This window comes from Embiotoca jacksoni, unplaced genomic scaffold, assembly GCF_022577435.1.
Source record: "Embiotoca jacksoni isolate LCO1_2020_lvr unplaced genomic scaffold, fEmbJac1.0.p SCAF_3, whole genome shotgun sequence".
Classification (NCBI taxonomy): domain Eukaryota; kingdom Metazoa; phylum Chordata; class Actinopteri; family Embiotocidae; genus Embiotoca; species Embiotoca jacksoni.
The window spans coordinates 24,681,957-24,708,511 of NW_027185381.1; the positions used below are offsets into that span (position 1 = coordinate 24,681,957).

Genomic DNA, 26,555 nt, shown 5'->3' on the forward strand with positions numbered 1-26,555 from the left:
AAGAAGAAGAAGAAGAAGAAGAAGAAGAAGAAGAAGAAGAAGAAGAAGAAGAAGAAGAAGATCCACCGGACGGCGGAAACATGGCCCAACCCTCGATGACAGAAACAAATAATTTTATTTTAAAAATATTTCACTGCTGATACATACAATACACTCATCATACTCATATATATTTGCATAAAGTATACTCTTAACATGATAATATTTAAAGATTTGATACATTATTGTCAGGTGGGGGAGGGGGTATATCAACAAGGGGAACACTTTATTGTAGTGTGTAGCGTAAAAACATTGAAACAGAAAAACCACTAGAACAGATACAGAAAGGGGGGGGGGGGGCGACCTCGCCGGCTGCTGCCCGATTGGAGGAGGACGAAGGAGGCGGAGCCTGGCAGTCCTTTTTTTTTTTTCTTTTTTTTTGAGGGTGGAGCCAAAAAGGGCTGCAGAGTTTTTCAGAAAACAACTGGATGATATCGAGTTAGAGGTGAAAGACTTTCTGCCCATATGGAAAGTAAACGTAAACAGACTTCAATTTTGAATCTTTGAATGAATCTCGCCGACCTTTAAAAAAAAACAACAAAAAAAAAACTTTTCTCTCTATCTTCAACCACAATAAAAAAAAATAAAAGGGTTTTATTTCTTAATATTTGAGTGTTATTATTAGTTTTAAATATTGGTACTTGATGCCTTACAAAATTTTTCCAAGCGAGCTCGAGTCATCAGAAGAGCACAAAGGAAATCAAAATTCAGAAATGTTTTCAATCTTAAGAACTTTGTTCCAACTTTGGCAAAAAAAACAAAACAAAACAAACCAAAAAAAAAGTTTGAGTTCAGAAGCCGATAAAGAAAACGGGGTTTTCAGGCGTTTTACACATTTTCCCAGTTATTTCTCCATCTTAATACACAATAACATTTTTTTTTATTATTCATGTTGTAACAAAACTAAATAGGAGTTGCATCATTTCCAGCCTCCCGGATTAAGAAAGCTCTTATCGCGTTGCGAACGAATATAATTCCATCCAATAATATGAAATCTTTGAAGAACAGCAGCACGTTTTGTGTTTGTTTTCCAAACATGGCTGGATCTCGATGGAGGCTTGGTGAGGCCGAACCTGCATTTATAAAGCAGGGCAAGTTTAAATATGCAGATCTATAATGCAATACCAATATAGTTTGGGACATGTAATAAAAGCTTTTATTTAAAAAAAAAAAAAAAAATCCCAGGTAAATATAATTTTATATTTTCTTGTTTTGTTTTTGTTGGGAATAATTTCTATTTAGTTCACCGTCAGTTTAGTTTCTGGTCTTCCTGTCGTCCATAATTACAATTCCTTTGAGTACAATCTCATATTTCAGGCTATGAATACATTTTCAAATACATTTCATGAAATGCTTCAAACATTTTTTTTGCCGTCCGTCGACATTGTTTTTTTTTTTGGGGGGGGGGGAAAGAAGAGAAACTGTATTTTGAAGATTTTGGTCCGCTTGAATTGAACTGTGGCCCGGGGAAAAAAAAAAAAAAAAAAAAAAAAAAAATCATCAGTCGGGGACTCTTTGCCGCTCCCTCCTCTTCCTCCTTCTTCCTCTTGTCCTCCTCCTCCTCCTCCTCCTCCTCCTCCTCCTCCGACGTTAAAAGGCGGCAGGCGAGCCGGGCGAAGGGCGAAGAGGTCGTGTCGGAGGATAACTTCATCATCATGGAGAGAAACCCCCCCCCCCCCAAAAAAAAAAAAATCAAACGGACACCGAAATGAAGAGTTCCGTCCGTCCGTCCGTCCCGTCCGTCCGTCCCGACCGCGGTCGAAAGAACAGGCTCCGCCCTCTTTTACAAAGTCCGCTGAATCCCCGTTTCCCGTCTCTACGATCTGCTTCTACGACCCCCCCCCCCCCCACACACACACACACACATTTATTTTCAGCCCTCGGAGCCAACAAGGTAGTTTGCATTGACAGTTACGTGCACTATTTAGTACTAAACAGAGCAACAAACAAAAACAAAAACAAAAAAGTCTTTTTTTTTTTTTTATAACCGTAAATGTGTCATTTCTGCAGTAAAATGAAGAGAAATTAAGAATCAAGAGGTATTTTTTCTCTCTCTCTCTCTCAAACCCACGTCCAAACAACTTCCTATATTTTTTTTTTTGAGGGGGGGGGGTGGTTGGTTAGGGAGGAGGGGCTGAACTCGACCCCAAGTGTCGACAAAAAGGCGGAAAAAAAAATAAAAAGGTCCTCAGGGTCGGTGCAGCATGAAAAAACAAACCAAAAAAAAACAACACAAAAAACCCGGGTCCGCTTTCTGCTGCTGAGAAAACAGGATTTTTGTGACCGTTTCAGGGAGGAGGGACGATGAGGTGGAGACCCTGTGACCAATACTTTATATATATATATATATATATATTAGCGAGCTGATGCCATGTAGCCGTCCAGCATGTGTTCACCTGGGATGGAAGCTGTCCTCAGGTAAAATGGCAGTGAAGAACATTTCCTCATGGAGGAGCACTTGGATTAATCTCAGGTTGTTTGTGTTTTTTAGGGGAGGGGGAGGGAGGTGGAAGTGGAGGGGGGGGGGTGCATTGCGTGAAAACGCACCTGCACGCCAAGCTGCCGCCGATCCCACCAGATAACCGTCTTTTTTTTTTTTTTTTAATTTTCTTTTCTTCTCCGTTTCAAGTCGGGACCTCCGTTTTGTCGCCCGGAGCGTCGCGCTCCGACAGAAAGAGAAGGAGGTCTTCGCAGGTCCAACTCGGGCTTTTTTTTTTTTTCTGGGAAACGACTGACCTTTTCAGACTCATCCTGCCATCTAATCCTTTCAAAAAGGTTGAAAGCCTCATCCCCAGCATGCACCTGGGGGCCAGGGCTAATCGCTCAAGTTTTTTCTTCTTCTTTTATCTATTGCATTCTGGGAGAATTATTATATATATATTTTTTTATTTTTTTTAAAGGATGCCTACCGATTGTCCCTGAACACAACATCAAAACCCCCGTTTACGTCATCTGTGGTGTAGAACTGGGACACGGCTCATCGCCCCGGAAACAGAGCCGGACTGAGTTGATGTTTTTGTAGAGCGGAGTCACATGACGCTCGCTGTCCTCAAAAGACCCTTTTTTCTTTTTTTTTTCTTTTCACACAATGAGACAGAGCGAGGTTGATAAACGCGTCGCTGTTAACTCAAATCTGAGCCGTTTGGTCGAAATAGAAATTGGAAAGTTGACAAGAACCAAATTGGGAAGGTTTTTTTTCTGCAGACTGGAACTGAAACGGCTGCCAATTTGTGTCTTGATTAGATTGACAGCATTTTAGATATATATATATATACATATATATATATACACATATATAAAAATGATCCTTAAGTTTTTTGAAAATGACTAATCGAGGTCAGGTTGTTGCGCCGGTTTGTCTTGGACTTGTGAAGACTCTCTACTGAGCGACAGCCGTCGTCATTTACGACGGTATTTTTTTTTTCTATTTTGTTTGTTTAAAACTTTTGTTTTCGTCTTTTTCAACTAAAAGTTTGAAACAAACAGAATCCGCTCTACTTTTTCTGGGAGAATTTAGTTTCGACGAAGATGAGCAGCTCGGAGAAGAAGTTGTTAACGTTGGGAGGCGGCTAGCAGCAAGGTGGCTTTAATAAAAATAAAATAATAAAAAAAAACAAATTCTCTTAATTTAAATACTTCAGTGGGGAACAAAGGTCCTGGTCTTGAGTCTTGCTTCCTGCGTTTGGTGGTCGACCGACTATAAAGCGGCCATTTGTTTTTTGTTGGGGGGTTGGCGGGGCAGGGGGGGGGACGACGACAGTGGATGCAGAAATCAAGCGCTCCCCTACACCCAACACCCCCACCCTCCCCACCCCGCCTCCCCACACGTGGAAAACTGTCCGTGAAACGTCTGAGGAGTCACCGTGCGTGTCGGTTCGTGGTCGGACGTCAGGCGTCCGAGAGCCGTGTGTTTTCCGTCCGTCACCGTGGCGATGCCGAGGGAAGGGGTGTGTGTGTGTGTGTGTGTGTGTGAGCGGGGGGGGGGGGTGTGTGTGTGCAGTGGGTGCCCGATCTGCAGGGCCAACACTGTTTAAAAAAAAAAAAAAAAAAAAAAAAAAAAAAAAAATTGGCTCACAAACAACTCGTCGTTTTGGAATAAGGATCGACGTGGAAAATCGTCCCGTTGCGCGATCGAAGCCGACCTACAGGGAATGATGAACAGAACAGTCGGCCGGAAGTCAAGTCTCTTCTCCTTCTACAGACCTCGTTTGTTAAGATGAGCATTTGTTGTTGTTGTTGTTGTTGTTTTTTTACAGTGTAGTCGTAAGGGCGCAGGAAAAACATGGCAGCTAAGAAGTCCGTCGGACCGAACTCCCTCCGTCGGCGGCTCCGGATCGTTCCCTTTCGAAAGCGTTTCCTCACAAAGGCCACGGCAGGTCGCTGAAGTCCACGGGGCCGCCGAGGCCGGCGTCGGCCTCCAGCAGGGACATGATGACCGCCATGGCCGCCTCGTCGTTGCTGGGGCTGCTCGAGCCGGGATCGTCCATGATGTCTATGCTCAGGTGGGAGTTGTCGCCTGAGACAGAAAGAAATAAATGAGAACAACAAAAAAAACAACCAAAAAAACCAAAAGAAAACGGCGTGTTTTTGTTTGCTGGACTCACTCATGATGGACTGGTTGGAGTAAGGGTAGCCGACGGAGTCGGGTCCGGGAATAATCCCCGTGCTCGGCAGCTCGGGTGTCCCGCCGTTCTGGATCTACGAGAGGCGGCAAACGAACGGTATCGGGTTTACTGCGAGTGTCGGGGGGTGGGGGGTGGGGGGGGGGGGTGGGGTCTGAGCTCGACGTGGTTTTCCGTCCCCGTCCTCAAAAATAACATCTTTGTTCGTGCACAAAGAGCGGACGCCGGGGGCTCATGGGAAAGACGGGCCCGGTCGTCACGGCAAAAGCTTAACGCCATACGAGAGAGTTTAACGTGTCTTTAAAAGGAACAGGTCGACACTCTTTACTTCGTTTTCTAATTATAGTTTCAAGTTATTAAAATTTAAAAATCAAAGCCTCCTCTCAAAACTGAAGTTTTTCTGATAAAAAAAAAAAAAAAAAAAAGTCATGGTAGTAAAAACAATTAAAAAAAAAATGAAATGAGGCTCTGATGCAAACTGGTTTAATAAATATGACTTCAAAGACATACTTTTACTCAACTAACATCATATTTCTTTAATGTGGCGCAATAACTCGATATTAATATCTAGCCAAATGTCAAACGTGGAATATTTGGAATATTGGTGTAATACTTAATATAAGAAAAAGATTGTTAGTCAGTGTGTGTGTGTGTGTGTGTGTGTGTGTGTGTGTGTGTGTGTGTGTGTGTGTGTGTGTGTGTGTGTGTGTGTGTGTGTGTGTACCTTCTTGCCTCCCGGGGAGCAGGTGTCGGGCGGAGGGGTGCTGGTAATATTCAGAGGGCTGGAGCCACAGCTGGAGGGGGAGGAGCCTCGAATCCTGATGGGAGAGAAATTAAAAAAAAAAAAAAAAAAGATATTGGTGCATCTTGAAATACACTTCATATTATTTTAAAATTTAAATAACTCTTCAACTTTATCAAGAGGTACAAAAAAAAAAAAATCCAGAAGACAAGTGACCTACGAGCAATTCATTTTTTTGCAATTTTATTTCTCGCCACCCCTCAAAATGTGTATTAAGACATTTAAAATGTCTCTTCTTTTGAAAAATAAATAAATAAAACGTCCATTCTCATTGTGTGTGTGTGAAAAACTACCTTCTCTTTTTAAACGTCAATCTGATTTAGAAAACAGAACAACTAAAATGATAAGAAAAATATATTTTAAGAATAAACTATAAGAGGAGAGAGAATTATCGGCGTTGCCGTGACGATGAGAAAACATCACACCGATCAAGAGGGGGGGCGATGCGTGTTATTCTGGCCGTACGAGACCTGGGCATGAGAGCCCGGAGAGTCAACACACCGTATGTACTTCTACACTGAACACAACACGCCATGATTCTCATATTTTATTGTCTCATACTTTTTTTTTTTTTTTTTTTTTAAAAGATCGAAGAGCGAAGATTTAACTGACCTCTGGATCTCCATCACTTCCTCCGCGATCATACGTCCGATCTTCCCGGCTCCGGCTCGCGTGCCGCCGGGAATGCCCGGCACCGTCTGCAGCGCCCGCCTGCCGCCACCTAACCGACCGGGAGGAGGAGGGGAGGGGGGGGGGGTGAGTGTGTGTGTGTGTGTGTGTGTGTTTGTGTGTGTGTGTGTGTGTGTGTGTGTGTGTGAATGAAGCGTTTTACCTTCTGAGGTTAGAACGCTGTCCATACTCTGCGGAGAGATGGCGGATTGAGGGTAATCTGATCCCTCCATCATGGGACACCTGAAGAGATAAAAAAAACAACAACAACAAAACACACATACGTGTTAATGTGGTGCGTCTGAGAGTTTAAATTATCCCACAATCGTTTTCCAAATAACATACGTCCCTCAGTACACACACGAGTGCTCTTTACATGTTGGGTCTCTCGCTAGGAATTTGGACCGGAAAACGACCTAATCGCGTGAACACGTCGCCGCGGCGTTTACATTTTTTTTTTTGTTTCCCCAGAAAGCGGTGTTTTTTTTTTTTTCGTGGCCTCCGTTTAACACACTCGATAAAACACACGGATTTTCTTCTGTCCAGCAGCAGTTAAGTGTTAAAAAAAGAAACGTTTTTTTTTTTTTTTTTTAAGGTGTTCAGGACGCCTTATTTTGAAAATTCTTTAGTGGCCACGCCCCCTTTCCTCTACGTAGCCAAGATGGTGTCCAGAGTTTCACACTTCTCCCCTCCGTTCCAGGATCCATAGTAACGTACTATGTAGTACGCCTATGTTTTATATATATAAAAAAAAAGCACACCACTCGCGCTGTTCTGACCCACAATCCTTTGCGCGGCGGAAGATTCGCCTCCTCGACAGGCTCCGCCCACAAATCACATCCTTTTAAAAACAATTTTTTTTTTTACTACAAACGGATCGCGACGGATACGACCCGGAGGGTCAAAGTACAAAACGCATTTTTAACGATGAAGCGTGTCTACGTTTACGAGTTGTTCACGTACTACATTCAACAGTACGTACTTTTTAAGGCTAGCTGCGCTCCGCACTAAAAGTCAAAAAGAAATGGTGTGCGATTCGGGTTCTGCACTAAAAGAACAAAAAAACCACAAAAAAAACCCCAGCGACGATACTTACGACACGACGGTGTTGGTGGAGACGATGTACTCCACCTCCTTGGTCCACGGGTTCATGAAGCTGAACCACCGGCTCCTCAACGTGATGAAGGAGCCGTCTTTGATCTTGAATTTGTAACAGTTGGTGTTGATCTTCTCTCTCATCTGCAGCACTGAGGGACGACGGGGGGAGGGGGGTGGGAGGGTTGGGTTGGGGGGGGGGGGGGTACACGGTGAGTACGACGGTTTAAAGCTGTTTTTGTTTTTTTAATTTATTTTTTTATATCCCTCTCGAGGCGGACGTACCTTGTCTGTGACACTCTGCCAGGTGGCCGATGTCGTCCTGGTGGAAATACTCGTAGAAGGAGGTTCCCAGCAGCTCCTGGGGCAGGTAGGCTAGAATAGCTGTGGCTCTGCACAAACACAAACAAACAAACAAACAAACAAACAAACAGAAGATGATGTTTCACGTGCAGCTTCGGCACCTCAGACGTCCTCAAAGTAGGAAGCAAAAACAAGTTGTCGAGCTTTTATAAATGCGACATTAGAAATTTGTTTAAATTTAGTTTAATTGAATATTATTCTACTTTTATTTGTATATAATGTGCATTTTTACATTTTTATTATATTTCATATTTTATCCATCCACCCATCCATTAGTTAATATTGGCAACGTTTTTCAACTCGAGCTGAACGTCAGGTGATATAGAATAAACACAAACAGATATATATAGATCGATATTTCAGTATAAAGTAATGAAATATAACAAGACCAAAGACAGAAAGACTCTGAAAACGACAACAGAGATAAACTGAGGAGCCTGAATTTTTTTTTTTTTTTTTTTTTTTTGCCGTCTCACCTCTGGTCGACGAAGACGAACTTGCCGTCGATGGCGTGCCGGGAGACGTACTCGGTGGGCTTCACCCGGATGTCCGCCAGGCTGGGCTGGGGGACGATGTGGGGGTGCAGGCGGCCGATGGCCACCAGGCAGCTCAGGTTGCAGCCCTCGTTGTCGGGCTCGTTGTCCTCGTCGAGACCCATCTTGGTGGGCGGCCAGCTCTTAAGGTAGCCCGTGCTGTGGATGGTGCAGAAACTCTTACGGTCCGCTATAAAGGGAGGGAAGAGATGGGATGGGGTGGGGGCGGGGTGGGTGGGTGGGGGGTGGAGGTTAGAAAGTGGAAATTACTTTTACAATTCAGTGAACTGAATGCAACCTGGATTGATTTGGGGATTATGAAGCCAGTTCTGACTGGCTGATCACGTGGTGTAAAACAAGAGAGCCACAGCAAGCATTTGTTACGCTTCAACCAACGCTCCTTATACGGTCACTTCCTGCTCCAAACTAGCAAATATGGCGCCAGACAAAAATCAGAACTCGAGGCTTCGCAACGGCCGTTCACAAACCGACGGGTGACGTCACGCTTGGAAAAAAAAACAACACAAAATATCTGCACATTTACATATTTATTAAAACTCATAAAAATATATATTTTGTGTATGTGTATCATTATAATTTGGACAAAAACATCATTCAAGACGTTCTTTGGAGCATTTTGACATTTTTAGAAATTCACGTGTAGCCTATTCTGAGATGACAAAATTGCTGATGTAAAAATTACTCCACTAAATAAAAAAATAAAAAAGCCATAATTACTTGTCCAGTTTACTGTTTTTGATTAGTTACAGTTTAGTCACTTAATACAGGAGTAACATCCTTCTCTGGAGGCGTCGCTGATCCCCCCCCCCCCCTCCTTAGATCATTCGTGCAAGTCGAGTTCGCAATAAAAAGCTGAAATGAGCCTCGTCACAGTCGGCGGTTTCCGTGTCAATCTTGATGATGGATCCTATCACGGACGGTAGTTTTTATCAGCGACTGCAGGCGGAGTGTGACGTTCGCCCGGTCTGCACTCGATATCGACGTTACGACGCCGGTATTGCCGAAGACAATTTGATTAATAATCACCAGCGACGCGGATATAATGACTAAGCAGGTAAAAGGGTAACGGTGGAAGAGCCGTAACAGTTGGGTGAGTAAGAGGTAATCACATCACGTTACCGTTAATGCAGCCTTTAAAAGCAGGAAGAAAAAGAAAGACTCCCAGCATGCAACGTGATATCCAGAGTCTAAGTTCGATATCTCGTTTCATATCGCAGATCGTGCCCGACTTTAACTTTACCGGTTCCGACAACTGCAAAAAAAATTACTATTCTTAACCGTTTTTAAAATGTATATTTGAGGTCACGCCGGCACTTGTTAATATTCCTAATTTGCAACGAGGATCGTTTTGTCGATTTTTGCTCGAATAATTCCTTTAAAAATTAAAAAAAAACATAACAGATGCCGCATCAGCGCGTTTGAAGAAACCAAATGAGCCAAACAAAAAATGTTGAGGCGCCCGAATTTTGTATAATCTGCCAGCAATTCCTTTTTTTTTTTTTTTTTTTTTTTACCATTATTGAAAGTTCTACTCAAATATTAGCAGAAACCACGGATCGTTTAGCAATGAGCCGTATCGGCAGACTTCCTCGGTTGTGCAACGCCGAAGCTCTCGTGCTCGCTGAGGTGCGATTCCTTGTTCTAATAAGGATGTAGCTCTAAAAAAAAAAAATAAAAAAAAATAGACAAAAAAAAGAGGAACAACAGGAAATCGGGGGCTTTCGGTTTCATGAGAGATGTTACAGTAAGAGAGCCTCTTCTGCTGCTGCAAGGGCTTCTGGGAGGAGGAAAAGTACCTTTTTTCTTGGAGCAGGTGGAGGGAAAGTCTTTGTCCTCTACTTTGACGGACGGCCTGTTGCACTTCATCCGGCAGAAAAACGACCGTCTGGCTCCGGAACAGAGTCGAGACGGCCCGGGGGTGATGTCCGTCTTCACGGGAAGACCGGCTGCGAATACACAAAATACAAAACACAGTTAACGTAACTATATACATACATTTAATTTTTTTTTTGGCCAGAATAACTCGATTCTTTTTACTTCTTTATTTTTGTTCATCCCTTTATTTTTTATTTTTTTTACCAAATTCGGGAAATGTGCTATAAAAATAAAATAAAAAAAATCATCTGTTTAAGCTCGTAGCCAAAATCAATTGTTCTTTCAATTCTCTGTGCTTTCAATGACGCCCCATTTCACCCATTATACCTCCCTGCTGTGTTTGCAGTCTTGAAATATGGAGTTTCTTCCTTTGAGAAAAATGTATTCCAACTATTTCAAGCTGTGAATTTTTGATTTCCTTGTGATAGTTTTTTAGTAATATTATTTATTATATATTCAACCAGGCTTCTATCTCTTTATTTGTTAAAAAAATAAAATAAAATAAAAATAAAAAAAAATATCCTGTGAATAAAAGGCAGGTGTGAATTCTAGCACATCGCGGTCATGAAGAGTCCTTGAGAGTTTTCACTGCTGCAGTTATCGCCCAGAAGGACAACATGAACCAGATTGTTGATTCGACGAAAAAAAAAATAAAGAAATAAAAAACAATATGTGTTTGTACGTCTGCTTACTTTTAGCGTCGATGAGCCTCTCCCGAGGGGCCGTGTCCGAGGACGACAGCTGCTCTTTGACCTTGGCGATGTCCTTGGGGTGAAGGTAGTCGAAGAGGCTCTGACCTATGAGGTCGTTCTAAGACGAGAGAGAGGAAAAACCCCAAAAAATGAATGACCTAAGAAATGTGATCTCGCAAATGAACTCGAGTGACGCGTGATTCTCTAACGCTTGTGCTCAAACCGCAGGCAAATCGGATTAGTTTTCCAAATTCAACCTCTTTAGGGACAAGATCCGAATTTTTGGCCGCGTCCGGACGTCGCCAAACCGATCCTGCGTGGGTTGCCGTGGTAACGATGTACGTGCAGCTACGCTTCCCAAAACTGGATAAAAAAAACAAATCTAATTTGGGGCTGGCGGTGTAGCGACTGCTGTGATTAGATCTTAAAGCGACAGTTCAGGACTTCTACATATAAATAAACGTCCGTACTGTGATGTGTTTTTTGTTTTTTTTTACGTCACCTGGCAGCGACTGCTTTGCCAAGACTGTAGCGTCGAAGAGTTTTAGGCCGAAGGTGGAAAAGGTGCGTTACACGCCCGCACCTGCGGCGTTTCCGTAATCACCGTCGCCGCCGACACGGAGTCGACGCTTGTTCCTTCCTCGTTGCTCCGGTTCCATTGTGTAACAAGTTGTTCCTGGCGAGCTCGACTCGCAAACGGCGCCGCTGACTCGGGCCAAAAGTCCAACCCGAGAAGGAAAGTTGTGATTATCTGCTGCTAAAATTAGACGGTTGGTGGTGATGAAATTTGTGAAAATCCTTTCTACCCTCTTTATTTTTATTTTTTTCCCTTCTTTTAGGAAATACGAGGTCAGCACGGTTGTTATTGTACAAGGTGGCAAAACATAGAAAAAGTCTTCGATAATGCAACATCCATTTAAAGGACGATTTCACGGACTTCAGGAGGTGGAAATAGGAAATGCACACCGTTAAAACCACTGACAGGTGAATCATTGAGTATCATATATATATACACACAACCCAGCAGTAAATCCTCCCTAAATGAGGATTATAATCTTCGGTTGTTATTCAATCACATCCAGAGAGGTGCTGAGCTCCTTTAATGGTCATTTTGGGAGAATTTATGTGCGGTGTTTTATTTCTTTTGTGGCTGGGAAAGTTGTATCATGCTTCACCTGTCAGCGGGTTTTATTTGTTACAGCTGATCGGTTCATCCGTTACGAGGCCTCTCTTTAGTTCACTACTACTACTTCAAACGACAGACTTCACTTCCTTGTGCTGCAAAACGGCGTCGGCTTACCTGGCTGTAGTTGAGAATCTTGTACACCGATTCAGAAACAAAGAGGATCTTGCCTCGATCGCACCCGACCACGAACAGGAAACCGTCAGCAGCCTGCAGGAGTAAATACAGACAAACAACGCCTTAAATAACCAGGTTTCAGAAGCATATTTCCTTCATAAACAGGAAAAAAAAAAAAAAAATCAGTCAAATGTTTAAACCGGTCGTTAGTAGAATCCAGCTTTATAAATATAAATATATATATTGAGGTTTTGAGTGTCATAATAAACAAAAGCACAAAATGAATATGAGAAAAAAATATCGTAAAACTACCGTAACATCCCCCTGATCCTTAGTTTCTCTCTTTTGTTGTTGTTGTTGTTGTTTGTTTTACATTTGGATTCCTATTTGTAATCATTTTCTAAGTTGTATCTTTGTCCCAAGTACAAAAATTAAAACTGGAGAGAAATTATGCTTTGGGTTTTATTTGAGTTTATTTTGTTGAATTGTTTATAAACATATCTATAGCTGGAAAAAAAAATAATAAAAAAAATAAAAAAATACTGTAACATATGTCTGATGATATTTGGACTCACCCTTAGTATCAAGTGCTTCAGTTCATCGTCTGAGAGGAAGGAGGGCTTGTAGTTGGCCTCCGTGTACGGGTTGGCTGCGCCTGCGCACAACAGCAAACACACACACGCACAGCTCACACACCTGAGTGTATTCACACCGTAATACCTCACACACTTCCACCTTCCAGTAATAAACAGCTGTTCAATTTCATCTCTCCGAATTAGTGTTTTCAATACGGATTAGATTCAGTTCCATACTCGTTTAGACGTTAACGGGATTATTGGTCGAGGGTGAAAACGTTTCTATTACCAACCAACCAACCAACCAACCAACCAACCAACCCTGGAAGTTGAGCCTAAGAAGCTGCCCGCGTTGTGACAATGATTGTGTACGATATTTGAATGTTGGCGGTGTTATTACCTCTATTGTTATTTAACCCCCCCCCCCCCCCCCCCCCGACCCCCGGTGTTTTAAAACTCGTCTTCTCTCTGACCTCTGAGCGTCTTCATGTGCTGCACGGCCATGCGCAGCACCGTCAGCTTGTCCAGCTTGCGCGACATGGCGTTGCAGGTGGGCACCAGCGACGCCAGCTCGTCGATGAAGCTGTTCATCTTGTCCCGCCGACGCTTCTCGATCTGGCTGTGGGCCTCTCTGAGGAGGAGGAAGGAGGAAGGAGGAAGAGGAGCGTTAACGAAGCCGCAAATCCGTTCGCGGACACCGGTTCAAGTCTGTTTTGTTTTTTTTGTTTCCCTCCGTTTTGCTGGCTGTGAATCCGAACACGAAAACGACAAACGCTCAAGTTTGAAAGAGACGGCAGGAAACGCGAGATCGAGCCGTCCTTCCCGATTGGCTGCGTTCCCCGCTCGGTGCCAATTATCCGTCACCTCGTCGCCTGATCTCCCGCGATAGAGAATCGGCTAAGCGAGGCGCTCAGAAAACATCGTTTTCTAAAAAGAGGCGGCTCGTCTTTTTCCGGTCCATCCTTCAGAAGCGTAAAAAAAACAAAAAAACAACCTACGTCTATCTCGCTCCTCCGCGTTAACCTCGGCGACGCGAGCGGCTACGTACAAAAGAAAGAAGAAGAAGAAGAAGAAAAAAAAAAAAAGGGAAGTTCTCTCTCTCCGGCAGAAAGAGAGCTCGGCGTTAGCGATGCTCTTTCAGTGCCTCGGTTCCACATAACGCTCCGATCTACACACTCCGATGTGTAAAGTTTCTCGTTACACAAAGCTCTCTCTGTCCCGCCGGATCAGACGGAGTGACATTTAATTCATGTAGAGGGAGATTAGAAAGGTAAAGGACACGCACACACACACACACACACACACAAAATAAGAGGAGTTTCAATACCTGGCGTTCTTAATCCGGCCCTGTTGGTCACTGGAGAGAAAAAGAGAAAGCAAAAAAACAATACAGGAGAAATATTAGAGAGGAAGGGAAAATTTTAAAAAACGTATAAAGGTATGCAGGGCATCTTTCAGACTTCTGTTTCCAAACCAACACGAAGGAGGTGAATTGAACGTCACTCGTGGTCTCCGCATCGTAACATCCTTCCAGAAACACTGCGCCTTACTGATTGAGCAATTTATGAAAATTATGAATACAAGAACTATCGAATTTAGCGCAAGTGGTTTGTACAAAAAAAAAAAAAAAAACGTAATGCCATGAAAAATAAAACATCCTTGTTGAACTTGATCCTCAGTAAATTGGTAAAGTCTTGATCTACTTGGTCGCAAAGTGGTTGTTGTTTTTAAAAATTGTCTTATTTCCCTTTTTTGACGCTGTTTAAAAAATAAATAAAAATAACAACCCGTAAATGTAATTTACCGAGTCTTGTGATCGCAGCACAACCGACAAAACGTCCATTCACCTCCACTGTATTGGTCCACAGATGGAAAAGTGTTAGTTGTCCTACAGACTAGACGCGAGTGAAGATTATTATTATTTTTTTTATATAATTTGGATAAAACCACCCTTTGAAGTTGGGAGTTGTGGAAAGTGGATCAGAAGCAGGTAATAAATAGCACAATAAACAAACCACACCGCGCGTTAAAGCTGTAGCTTTTATCGACGTCTTACCTTCCCAGTTTGTCTTTATCTGGATCCATGTCACTGAAAAGAAGGAAAGACAGAAGTTTCAACGAGGAGATCGGAAAACACGTTCAAAAAAAAAACGTGAGCAATAATCACTGGAGTTCACCGGGTTTGAGCAGCTTTCGCTTTCCGGACTAATTTGATATTTCACGGTGCAAAAACAATCAAGTGTGGGTCATTTGGTATTTCAGATTCAAGTCATTAAAACCCGCTACGATCTATTAACCCATCGAGTCGTGTCGGTACTTACTCGAACGAGAAGCCATCAATTCTGCAAAGAAACACAAATGTATTCGTCAATTTCTGTCACCGAGGTATTGAAAGATTTTAAATATTTACAACGTGTAGAGCAACACAGTCGCAATTACAGAAGGGATTGAAGTCGACTGTAAAATCAGTCGTGAGCTGAATGAACGAGGACAGAAGAAGCTGCATGTTTTCTTGTTCTTTATGTCTGTGAAACTGACTTTCTTTCAGTTTTCTTTCTTGATTTCATTGCTTTTTTTTTTTTTTTTTTCTCCTCCGTTTTGTCCTCAATTCTCATTCTTTGGTTGTCGTTTTTTTTCTTCCTCCTTCTCTCTTTCTTTCATGTGTTTGTGAGATCTACTTTCAATGTTTTGATTAAAAGGTTTGATTGTGCGTGTTTTGAGCTTTAAAAAGAAAAGAAAAAAAAAAACTTCCTTCCTTCCTCCTTTGTTTCCTTACTGGTAGTCGGTGGTGCTGCCCTTCCTCTTGCGGGTGTAGTCCATGCCAGGCGTGCTGATGGAGCTGGAGATGAGGTCAGTGGAGCCGGGGGACATGAAGTCAGTCATTGTAGACGAGATGTCCATCCTTTGGTCTGCCATCAGGTCATCTGCGCGGCAGAGGCGGCTTTTGTTATTCGGCATCGGGTGCAGGCGGTTTGTAATAATAATAACCGACGGCTGTATTCCCAGCGTGGGCGGATACAATCATGTACGAGCAGAAATAAACAAAACAGTTTCCCGATTTCTGAACTCCAAAAGTAAAAGGAAGCTCAAAGACGAGGTACCGCGCAGACTGTTCCCATGGATATTAATTGAATCGCGGGTCAACAGAAGAAAATGTAAATGACCCGGAGGACGGCCTGCTCTAAATATAGCACGCATAAGTGAGCCAGACCGAACGCACTCCAGCATTAATCATGAGGGGCAGATGACTCCACTGGGTACGTGTTCAAGTATGTAAATAACCTGCCAGCTAATACTGAAAGCGAGAACAGGACGGGTCGCGTTATCTGCCTGCAGAGCTTGCCGACGTGAAATATCGTTTTAAGTTTCAATTCAATTGATCTATGTAGCACCAAATCACAACCAAAGAGAATTCAGGGAAATGAATATAGTAAAGTCCTGACAACAGAGCTTTACAGCATTATACAAAGGAACTAAACAATTCAACAATTCCCACGAGGAAAAACTCCCTTTTAACGGGAAGAAAAACCTCCAACAGCAAGAAGGAAAAACTCCCTTTTAACAGGAAGAAAAACCTCCAACAGTAAGAAGGAAAAACGTCCTTTTAACGGGAAGAAAAACCTCCAACAGTAAGAAGGAAAAACTTCCTTTTAACGGGAAGAAAAACCTCCAACAGTAAGAAGGAAAAACTTCCTTTTAACAGGAAGAAAAACCTCCAACAGTAAGAAGGAAAAACTTCCTTTTAACGGGAAGAAAAACCTCCAACAGTAAGAAGGAAAAACTTGCTTTTAACGGGAAGAAGGAAAAACAGGAAGAAGGAAAAACTCCCTTTTAACAGGAACAAAAACCTCCAACAGGAAGAAGGAAAAACTCCCTTTTAACAGGAAGAAGGAATAACACAAACCGTGGGAAGGGAAAACTCACATTTAACAGAAACAACTGAGGGGTGAGCAGTTTATGGTCAAAACCAAGGAGGTCTCCGTGGCAACTGAAGAGATGACGGAAATTCACGGGTGAGTAAATGCATAACTTGTAAGGGCAAAGATAGACAAACACAAAGACGGGTGAAAACATTTGCCGTTTTAACAGATGGTGCCTGCTTAAAGCGAGAACATTATGACGTCACACTCACCACAGATGTTCATCACAGCCTCTGTGTTAAAATCATCTCCTTCCATCCACTCTTGAGCCCTCAACTGTCAACACACAAACGTGTCACTTTTAGAGAGTGGGGAGAAAAAACAACAACAACAACAACATAAAAACATAACACTGTTGCCTGGACACACATTGCAAACATCACAGCTTCTAGGTCAAGTACACGGGCAGGATAAACAGGAAAGCCACTACGGTCTCATTAACTGCCTCGTATAGATGTACTGTTATTATTACCCCAGCAAATTTAGGTCAAGCTATATCAGTTACGCGACGGGCATAAAATGCAAGTGCTCCAGATGAGTGATGTGAATTTCAACAATTTCACAACCCAGACAAGTGTTTAATTAGATGTTATTTAGATTTCAGCCTTTAAGAAAAAAACAAAAAAACAAAACACAGGACGCAAACAGATGTTATTTTTTTTTTTGCTCTGTTGCACCTGTATGAAGTTAAGTTATTCTTAAATGAGAGAATATAAAACTTCATCAGATTCAATTTGTGTTCACAAAAAATGACTCGACTGGAGTTCTCGGAGTATTAAATTGACCAAAACAAATCTCTTCTTTTTTTTTAACGTGTAGTTTTAATTCCAACAGATGTTCTTTCGCACATTATTGATTTTCGCTAATATCGACTTGGTTGACCTACTGGAGGCCTCACAGAGGGACCGATGTCGGTCACTACTATCCGGCCCGCAAAACACCATGAAAATCTTACGGCTCATCAGACTGACGACTAGTTGTAATTTTGCAAAACGAAAAAAGAGCTCCGCTTAAAAATGGGAGTCCGTTGACATCGGCCAATCAGAGGAGGCCGATTACCCGTTTCTCAAGATAAAAAAGCCAGCTTTCAATTTATCTGCAAAGAACGCACTAAAGAGAGAAATAGGTCACTTGAAGTGTGTATTTTCCTGTTAATGTATTCTGCTCTGAGTCAGACTGATGTGCAAGATTCCTCGCTTCCAATTCATCTCTCTGGAAAAAGAAAAATGAAAAAACGAGTGGGAACCTTACACACACACACACACACACACACACACACACACACAGTTTTCGGTTACCTGGATAGGAAACTGGAACAGGCCTCCTGGACGGGCCCGGCGCGCTCTGGATCGGTCCGGTCCTGCTTCCGTTCTTTGTTCTGGTCTCAAGTCTGGTTTGGATTCAGCCCTGACCCAGTTTCACCCGGTCCGACGCGGTCCTGCCCCGACACGATCTGATACCTTAAGCAGCTGGCGCGACCCGTCGACCTCTGCGGAAAGGGACGAGGAGAAATCCGTCAGCCGAGTGCAAAATCGGATCGGACGCAAAGCTAAAAAAAAAAAAAAAAAAAAAAGTAAACTAAATAAAATCAGAGAATATAAAACTTTTTTTTTTTTTTTTTTTTTGAAAGGCCACATATGTAAACACTTTAAATCTTACTGACTGAACACTGAGATCATTTAAAGAACAGTGTCAAAAGAAGTCAGCCTAAATGTTTTTTTCCCGTTCTAGTCGTCATCTCGGGTTTTTTTCGTTTTTTTGGAGGAGAATCGATAACGGGCTCCAACAGGTACCGGCGCTGCCTTGCAAGCATTATAAAAGAAAAAAAAAACAACATACGATGCGTGATACTGGTTTCTGTCACTACGTCGGGCCGACGGCTCCGTAGCGGGAACCGTTACGATGGGCCGAACGCACGCTTTAATCCTCATTTGTTACGTGATGACTGCGCAATTTTGCTGTTCTGGACCGGGGTGGAGCGAACGGGTCTGTCGGACAGAAGGACGATATCTGAAGCATCTCCGATCGAAGTCGTTCAGACCTAGTAGCAGTGGTACTGTAGCTACGGAGGTGGGTGGGTGCGTGCATCGGTTTGCAATCGAAAATAAAGAAATAATAAGTTCAAGAGGGATCACTCTCAAGTAAAAAAAAACAACACTTCAAGTGGGCGAAATTAATAATGAATTGTGCAGCGTCGACAAAAAGTGACGCCCAAGAAGCCCCCCGTTGAAGAAGCGTCCGGCAGAGTACCGGGTCAGGACAGGCTCTCTTTTACTGGGACAAAGCTCTGGGCTAGAAGGGGAGGAGGAGGAGGTGGGGGGGGGGGACCACTATGTCATGATTGAACATTGAAAGGAACTGGTGCCGGAGTGGAAACTGGGTCAGCCAGTCTCTGTGGTCTCAAACCCAGCCAGCCCTCAATTTCCATCCACCACCTACTTCTGCTTCATCAGTGAGTCAGCAAGCCACTCAGCTCCGTTCCCCTGTTTCCACACTCTGCACACCCACCCGCGACCAGCCGGGAAAGCAGCCGGCGAAGCCTGTTCGCGAACCAGGGAAACGTCAAGGCACCGAGTCGGCCGCCAAAATCTGTCCAACCGCGACCAAGGGGGATGGAACCGGTTTTGGAAAAGTGGGAAGGGAGGAGGGGGGAAATAGAAAAAATAATAATACTGAAACCGGTGTCAAAGCAATACTATTAAAAATTTCACAATTAAGAAAAAAAAAAAAAAAAAAAAAAAAGTGTTGATAACAATTAAATAGTGCAAAAAAAACAAACAAAAAAAAAAGCATCTCTGAAAATTCAGTTATGTTGGTGATAAATGTGGTACATTAAAAAAAAAAATACAACGAATAGGTTTTTATCAGCTGGATTTCTTGAGAATAAATTTGTTTTCGTGGAAAGTAGAGAAATTCTGTCGCTGTAGTTTGGCTCATTTGTTGCATTTAAAAGACACAAGCTTTTTGAAATATGTCACTTTATTTAATTTTTCCGTGGTGGACCCTCAGCGTCTAACACTGAAGCTGACCGCATCAAACTCTCTCTACTGTTGAGGTTAAGCCACATATCTGCTGATATGTTTTTTTGTGTATTACACTAGAAACCCTTCAAATGCATGTACTTTGCTGTTTGACCTACATTTAAGTTTAAAGTAATAACCTCGTGTGTTTTTATCTAAATAAAAACTCTGTTGAGTCACTACAACCCAAATGAGGTGACACAATAGTAGTTAAGCCCACTGATGAAATATTTCAAGTATTACTAATAGAATAAGCAGTGTGTCCGTGGTGAAGAAACACAAAAAGGCGCACGCCTAGCAACACATTTTCCATCGTCGCCCGGCAGCGCTTGTTCCAACGGGGAATGGGCGGAGCTAACTTTTAAAGATATTAAAATCTTTAAAGCCAGCCTCTTTAAAACTACACTTATCAATAGTGTCACATGAACAAAGGAATCAAATAAGTGTTACGGTGATTAATCCAAAGAGAATTTTCACCCGACTCTTGCTTTTTTTAATTATTTTTTTGATGTATTTTAGCCTTTTTCAGCTCCTGTTTTGCTTTTGGTTTTGGTTTAAAGTCACGCCTGTGATTGCTTCCGTTTTCAGCAGCAGAAGGGAACTAACACAAACTGTCAAAAAAGAAAAAGCTATACAATGTGCGGCATGCGGTCACATGTCCTCACCCTGCCGCATTTAAAACACTGCAGTGCGGCTCCATTAACGCCTCTCGCGCAGCTGCTCGCCAATGACTTAATCGTCCCACATACATTTTAATGCAAAGTGTGAGCGGACGCCGGCGTGCCGCTGAAAGCCGAGCGACTGCAGCCCAGCTCTGCAGACCAAAAATATCAACAATTTTTGCTTGAATGATCTATTGATTTTTGAAATGATGGCCTTTCCTTGGTCAACTGGGATATGTATATATTATGAATACATGTAGGTCTTAAAAAAAACCCAACAACAACAAAACAAAACAGACGTGACACGTTTTTGTCTATTTGTGTTTGCCAAACAAAATTAAAAAAAAAAAAATCCTTTTACAACAGTTTTATAAGCAGTTCAGCCTATAAATGTGCACGTTCACAATTATACTATATTCAAGAGGGGGGAAAAAAAAAAAAAAAAAAAAAAAAAAAGGTGTCACTTGCTTTAGTGACTTCAAATCTACCTTCGAGGATAAATTCGGAGAATTCCTTTCTGCAATATTGGTATCCATGGTAACCGACGATCCAGCTAATATACAGCCCTCATAAAAGTAAACACGATGAAATGGCTCACTAAATTTGCTCCACACACACAAGATATCTGTGAATTCCTCCTCATCTGGGTTTCTTAACAACAAGGTCACACTCGTCTAAAAATGTTAACTGCTTCTGCTACGCGCAAGACGGGTTGGGAAATAAATCACGAGGCAAAACCCGCAGTACGCTACGATCCGCATATTTGACTCGTAGTACCGGCGTCACGGCACGGCAAGCGTGGCCGCAGAGGGGAAGTCCGTCGAGCGCGTCTAAACATCCGTCACCTGTCATCGCCGGCGTAACTGAAATTTTGGCAGGTCCTGACGTGACGACGTCGTCCTTCAAAACACGTGCACTAAACATATTTTTGGAGCTCCCCCCTGATATTTTTACGATCTACATTTTGCAATAAAATTAAATATGGAACCAGGTGAGGTCAAAAATGTGGTGTTTATATATTTTTTTTCTGGTTGTAGTAACACGAATGAGCCGTTTTTATTTCCGAGGGTGCAGTCGGTGTGTAACAGCTTTCCGACTACGAAGCAGCTCGCCGTTTCATTCATCAATCAATCAATCAATCAATCAATTTCCACAAGGTGTTAATAAATCACTTATGCGATTGGGAACTGACAAAAGTCAGACGCGCCACTAAAACCTAAGACGAGCACCCGACAATAGGAAATATACCGAATGACCGTCATCACCGAAACTTGATATACTAGTATGTGTAGCTTAAAGCTACGCACACTCACACCGGCTCATTCCTATGCTGAACCTCTGTTTATGTTGAACTAGGGAGGGACTATATACTGGGAATGACTGTATCTGAGGTCACCAAAGTCCAGGTTCTCAGAATAAGTAAGGGGTGGCAGGTATTGAGGCAATAAGTCAAGGGTGCGACCACTTGTTTGCATCTGCCGTAGATGTGCGAGGGCTGAAACACAGTACTTCCTAATTGTGTTTTTCCACAAGACGTCACATCTTCTCAACTACATAAGCGGCGGGAGGGTCGTGTCTGTGTTTACAGGGTGGCAGGATGTCGATGATTTGTCATAAGGCCAATAATTGTTTTTTGTTTTTTTTTAATCCGGTATTAGACATTAGGCCATTTTCCTGCCTGGTTTAACTGGACACGGCTGGTTGGTTATGATTATTTATGCCGTTCACCCTTTTTCCTCGAGGGCCTTCCTCCGGATATACTACTTTTATGACGATGTGGTTTTAAAGTTTAGGATGAGCACGACCGTATTCGCGCAAAAACATCTCGAGACTTAAAAGGAAAAGCTTCCCACTTTGGCAAATTGGTTCAAATGAGAACACCGACACATAAATATGAAGCTACCGTCAACGGCCGAGTAACTTCGCTTCGCTTTCAAGGTGGGAAAACGGGGGTGAAGTAACGAGCCCGGCTGTCCGAAGGCAACAAAACCCACCAACCAGCACCTCCAAGTGGCATCTACAGACGTCACTGGCATCACACCGGCTCTCCAGTTTGGACGGGGAAAATTGCAGTTATTAATCCGAAAAGGTGCCATTACACTAAAATGCCTATTAATTTGAATAAGGATGGGGATGAGATGTATATCTATTTTCCCCCATCGTGAGTTAATATCCTGTCCTGTAAGTTCAGTCCGATTGAAGCTGTGAATTTACAGCTTTTTTATTTTTTTTTTACTTTTTGTACAATGAACAATCCACGCTTACGACCCCCAAACGATGCTACTTCTCGTTCTCCCTGCTTTTCAACGCAATCTATACACCTCACAGACAAAGAAAAACACTTCCATGTCAAGTAAAAAGGAAAATATCGAGGAAAAACGCAAGGGAAGGAAAGAGTAAACGGCCGGAGATGTACAATTAAAGCGCTTCTGTTGTGGTGATGCATTTTGAAAGTGAAGTGAAAGACAGCATCATAAAAAACAACAACAATAGGAAGGTGGATAATGACAACCTGAAAATTAATTTCACTACTTCTGATTTTGGTCAGTTCACATGAATCCCAAATGAGCACTTAGCCTAACAACATGTCGGAAAGTGAAGTCTAACCAGCCACAATGATTGAAAACACCAGTGTTGCCCCGCAGAGACGTGCATTTGTCTTTATATATATATATATATATATAAAAAAAAAAACGTATAACACCGTCACCGAAGTATCTCATTTACTTGGGTCGGTTCCTCTGGAAACAGCCAAAGCCTACTGTTCGAAGAAAAAGCGTCAGGGTGATCTCATCCACCCAATCGAGAAAATTGCTAGAATTTGACATGTCAAGCAGCGGTCATTTGTGGCTAAATGACACAAACGGCAAGCATCAAATCACTATATTTTGAATAAATACCTCGGTAAACAATAATTTGATGACATACGAGGAAACTTTTGAGACACCCGATCGTTAGCAGCAACGGGCAGATAGGCCGTGCGGAGATATCTATTTTATTTCAATCAGCAAGAAGAGTATACCGAGCTGACCCAAGTGGAAAAATTATGTTACCAGAGACACTTCATGCTACAAATAAAAAAAAAAATTAAAAATAAAAAAATCACCTGACTCAACGTAGTAGCCCAACATCCAACTATAGCCTAACATCCCTACCAAAAAGTCTTGGATGCTCTACAGAAGAATACCACCGACTCCTCCTGACCAATAATGTGTGCTTCACTGACCTCTATAATGCATGACTCACCAAGTTTCCAAATCAAGAAGAAGAAAAAAAAAAATCATATTATACATTATAAGTCATAGTGAGGCAGACAAGCAAGACCGTTGTTTTCTTAATGTTTCCCCCAATTCACTTTTTCCTCATCTCATTAACCTTTTACACTATTTCTAGTCATGGAAACTTGATTTCCTTTAGAAGTAAATGTATAAAACAACCACAGCCCTGCTGAATCATCACCACAAACTTCTGTTATCAAAATGCCTTCATGGCAACACATCGGTACAGATAAGCACTAGTGTAGGTTACTACCTGTTTCGAAAATAAAAAAAAAAAGAAAGACAAAAAGTCTGAAGTTCAAAGCAGATGTCTTTTGTGTCACGGAAAGGTTAATACATTAACTACTGATAGCCCTGCAGTAAAAGGCAAGAAGACGGCAGAGATAGATTTAAGCAGAAGTGATTTAAAAAAACAAACATATTTGCATTAGAAAAATACAAGTTGCAAAACACATAATAATACGATATAGAAAGGGAAAATAAACATTAAAAAAAACACACGTACATCAAAAAAATGGCCAAATCTTCACAGCAATTATCCCCCAAATAGATCAATAAAGATCCTGCTCTCCTCGTAGGAAAAGTATTGTCCTGAAAGCGAGTACGTCTCTGACCAATTAGGGAGCCCGCCGGAGGACCCCCTCTTCATGGGAACCCGTTGTTCCTTGAGCCCCCCCCCCCCCTCCCACCACCTCCTCCCCCCACCTCCTCCTCCTCCTCCTCCTCCTCCCTTACAACAGTCTTTACGGTAGTATCTGTTCCTGCTGCACAATGCAACCCAATATCGAGCTCATCTTTTTTTTTTTTTTTGGGGGGGGGGGGGGGGGGGGGGGTAACCACTGCGCAGACTGCAGGGTCGCCACATCCCCCCCCCCCTCCTCCACCACCCCCCCTCCACCACCACCACAACACCGCAAAATGCTTAAAAACACGATTATTTTCACAACCAGACGGGGTTTTCGTATTAAAAACAACAACAACAACAACAACAAAAGGGGGGGTCTCTGTCGCGGTGGTATTTGAAGACATACGCGACGTGCCGGGAGGAGGGGGGGGGGTTCAGGAGCTCATCTCAGGCGGGATGGATGCTGTCGAAGAACCCGTGAGATGCCCAACCGGAGGGAGGCCTGTTTCTGGAAGGCTAGCGGCAGCTAGCACCGGAGCATTGTCCGCGGACCGGCACTTACCCCCCCCTCCTCCTCCACCTCCCACCACCACCACCACCACCTCCGGTAACGGCTTGACATGCGTATGACATACATCCTTAAAGGCGCCCCTCCACCTCCACACACCTTTAATCCACAACAGCATTTTTTTTTTTTTTTCTTTTCTCTCTCTATCGTCCCCGTTGGCTGATATTAGCATCCAGCTGCTAGCGGAGCTAACGTCCCGTCCCCCCCCCCCCCCCCCCCTTCGTCCCGCGCCGGGAAAATAAAATAAAAAAAAAACACAACACCTCCCATCGACGGATCGCTAAAGTCACAAGATGTGCAATAATGATGGGGGACGACAAAAAAAAAAAAAAAAAGGAAAAAGGAAAGAAGCGGCGGGTACTCACAATAGATCCGGTGACATTAGCCTCTCCATTTAAAGCCGCTGGTAATGTGTAATAAGCAACACGGAGCTGTGACATAAACGATTTTCAATCGGTGACCCAGTTTCTCTTCACCGTCATTGCCTTGTCGGACCACTAACCTAGTTTTTCCAACCAATCGCGTTCGGGCCGCCGCCGCGGGTGCACCCCCGCGGCCAATCGGAGTGCGAGTTGAGGCTGGGGGAAAATATGACGGACGTGCCGTTTGACCAATGAATTGCCGGAGTAGAACGGAATGCGGGGGGGTGGGGGGAGGGGAGAGAGGGAATGGGGGGGGGGGTAGCTTGCGTGTGAACGTGCGTGCGAGGAGAACACTGCATACGAGGCCGCCCTTACATCACGACCTGGTCCGGCGCCTAATTGACTTACATTGTATTTTGATACTTTAAATAGTTTTACGTTGACCTTTTCGTGTTTTTAATTATGTATATTAAATGTGAATAGAATAAAGTATAAAACAAAAAAAAAAGCAGAATTGTTATATTTATATATATATATATATATATATATATATATTTGAATTGTAATGTTTTGTAAGACTGCGGAGGAATATTGTGTTTCTCTGCTCGTTTACTCTGAATTTCTACTTGCATTTTTTTTTTCACCTGTAAAGACGGTGACGTTAACTTGTCATTCAAAATTTTATGAATCATATTTTTTTCAAAGTTGTGTAACTTCTTTACACATCGAGAGCATAAGATATTTTCCATCACGTCGCACGTTGGCGCCACCTGCTGTTTTTTTATTTTTTTATTTGTTTTACCTCGTTGGTCATTTCACTTTAAAGACTATAATCTGTTTGCACATGAAAAAAAAAATTAAATTAAATAGTTGCGGGTCCCTGATGATCTCCTGTGTTTGTGATAAAAATAGATAAACAGAAATGTAATCATAAAAATGCACCATGTAACATTTTCATACATGCTCCTCGAAGAACAAGAGATAATATTATGGTTTAGTTGTATTTTAGGATATTGCAAAACAAATTTGCTGTTAATGAAATTACAACAAACCAAGTAACATAGTTACTAATATGTCAATTTTGGGTCTTTGAGTTATGTAATCCAGGAAAACTTGGGAATTTCATGTGGCTCACGACATCACCTACAAAAAAAACATTATTTTAACTTTGCCCTTTTCTAGTGTGCTGTTAAGATATAGTAGAAAATTATTGTGTCAGAAATTGCTCAGATGTTGCAACAACACAAAAGAGTAGTAACTATAACCTGTACAAGGAATAACTTCTAATACCAGTGCCAAATAAAATAACAATAAAAGCAAGATACATTTTTGTAAACAAATGAATAGACTAAAATGCAAAATATAAAAATCACTCTCACTTGACATGATATTGAATGTTGGAGGATTTCATCATTTAATCACTGCAATACTTGGCTGAATATATGAAAACTATAGCTCCCAAATCATTATCATGTTGGAAATGTGACCTTTTTTTTTTTTTTTTTTTTTTTTTTTTTATCTTGGACACAATAGG

The 26,555-nt window shown here is 42.4% G+C and overlaps 1 protein-coding gene across 4 annotated transcripts; it reads right to left on the reverse strand.

The window, feature by feature from the left end:
• Nucleotides 1-96: 96 nt before the first annotated feature.
• Nucleotides 97-25,135, reverse strand: bmal1a (basic helix-loop-helix ARNT like 1a). Of its 4 annotated transcripts, none has more exons than XM_069163629.1 (20): nucleotides 25,025-25,135; nucleotides 17,805-17,995; nucleotides 16,719-16,782; nucleotides 15,363-15,510; nucleotides 14,908-14,928; nucleotides 14,643-14,675; nucleotides 13,914-13,943; nucleotides 13,060-13,217; nucleotides 12,587-12,666; nucleotides 12,012-12,104; nucleotides 10,712-10,829; nucleotides 9,941-10,090; nucleotides 8,067-8,313; nucleotides 7,513-7,619; nucleotides 7,229-7,379; nucleotides 6,296-6,375; nucleotides 6,076-6,184; nucleotides 5,386-5,479; nucleotides 4,644-4,737; nucleotides 97-4,555 (listed from the first exon to the last, which is right to left on the reverse strand). In XM_069163629.1, the coding sequence occupies exons 3-20, from the start codon at nucleotides 16,762-16,764 to the stop codon at nucleotides 4,398-4,400; spliced, it is 1,917 nt and encodes a 638-aa protein (XP_069019730.1). In that variant the 5' UTR covers nucleotides 16,765-16,782; nucleotides 17,805-17,995; nucleotides 25,025-25,135; the 3' UTR covers nucleotides 97-4,397. The 4 variants fall into 4 exon arrangements, with proteins under 4 accessions (XP_069019730.1, XP_069019731.1, XP_069019732.1 ...); XM_069163630.1 differs by lacking the exon at nucleotides 25,025-25,135 and adding an exon at nucleotides 24,759-24,852; XM_069163631.1 differs by lacking the exon at nucleotides 25,025-25,135 and adding an exon at nucleotides 24,498-24,651.
• Nucleotides 25,136-26,555: the final 1,420 nt, after the last annotated feature.

Coding starts and splice junctions, on each gene's coding strand:
- bmal1a (XM_069163629.1), bottom strand. CDS start 16,764: ATGGAAGGAGATGATTTTAACACAGAGGCTGTGATGAACATCTGTG. Junction 13,944..14,642: donor GATAAAGACAAACTGGGAAG/GTAAGACGTCGA, acceptor TTTTCTCTCCAG/TGACCAACAGGGCCGGATTA. Junction 13,218..13,913: donor GGCCGGATTAAGAACGCCAG/GTATTGAAACTC, acceptor CCTCCTCCTCAG/AGAGGCCCACAGCCAGATCG.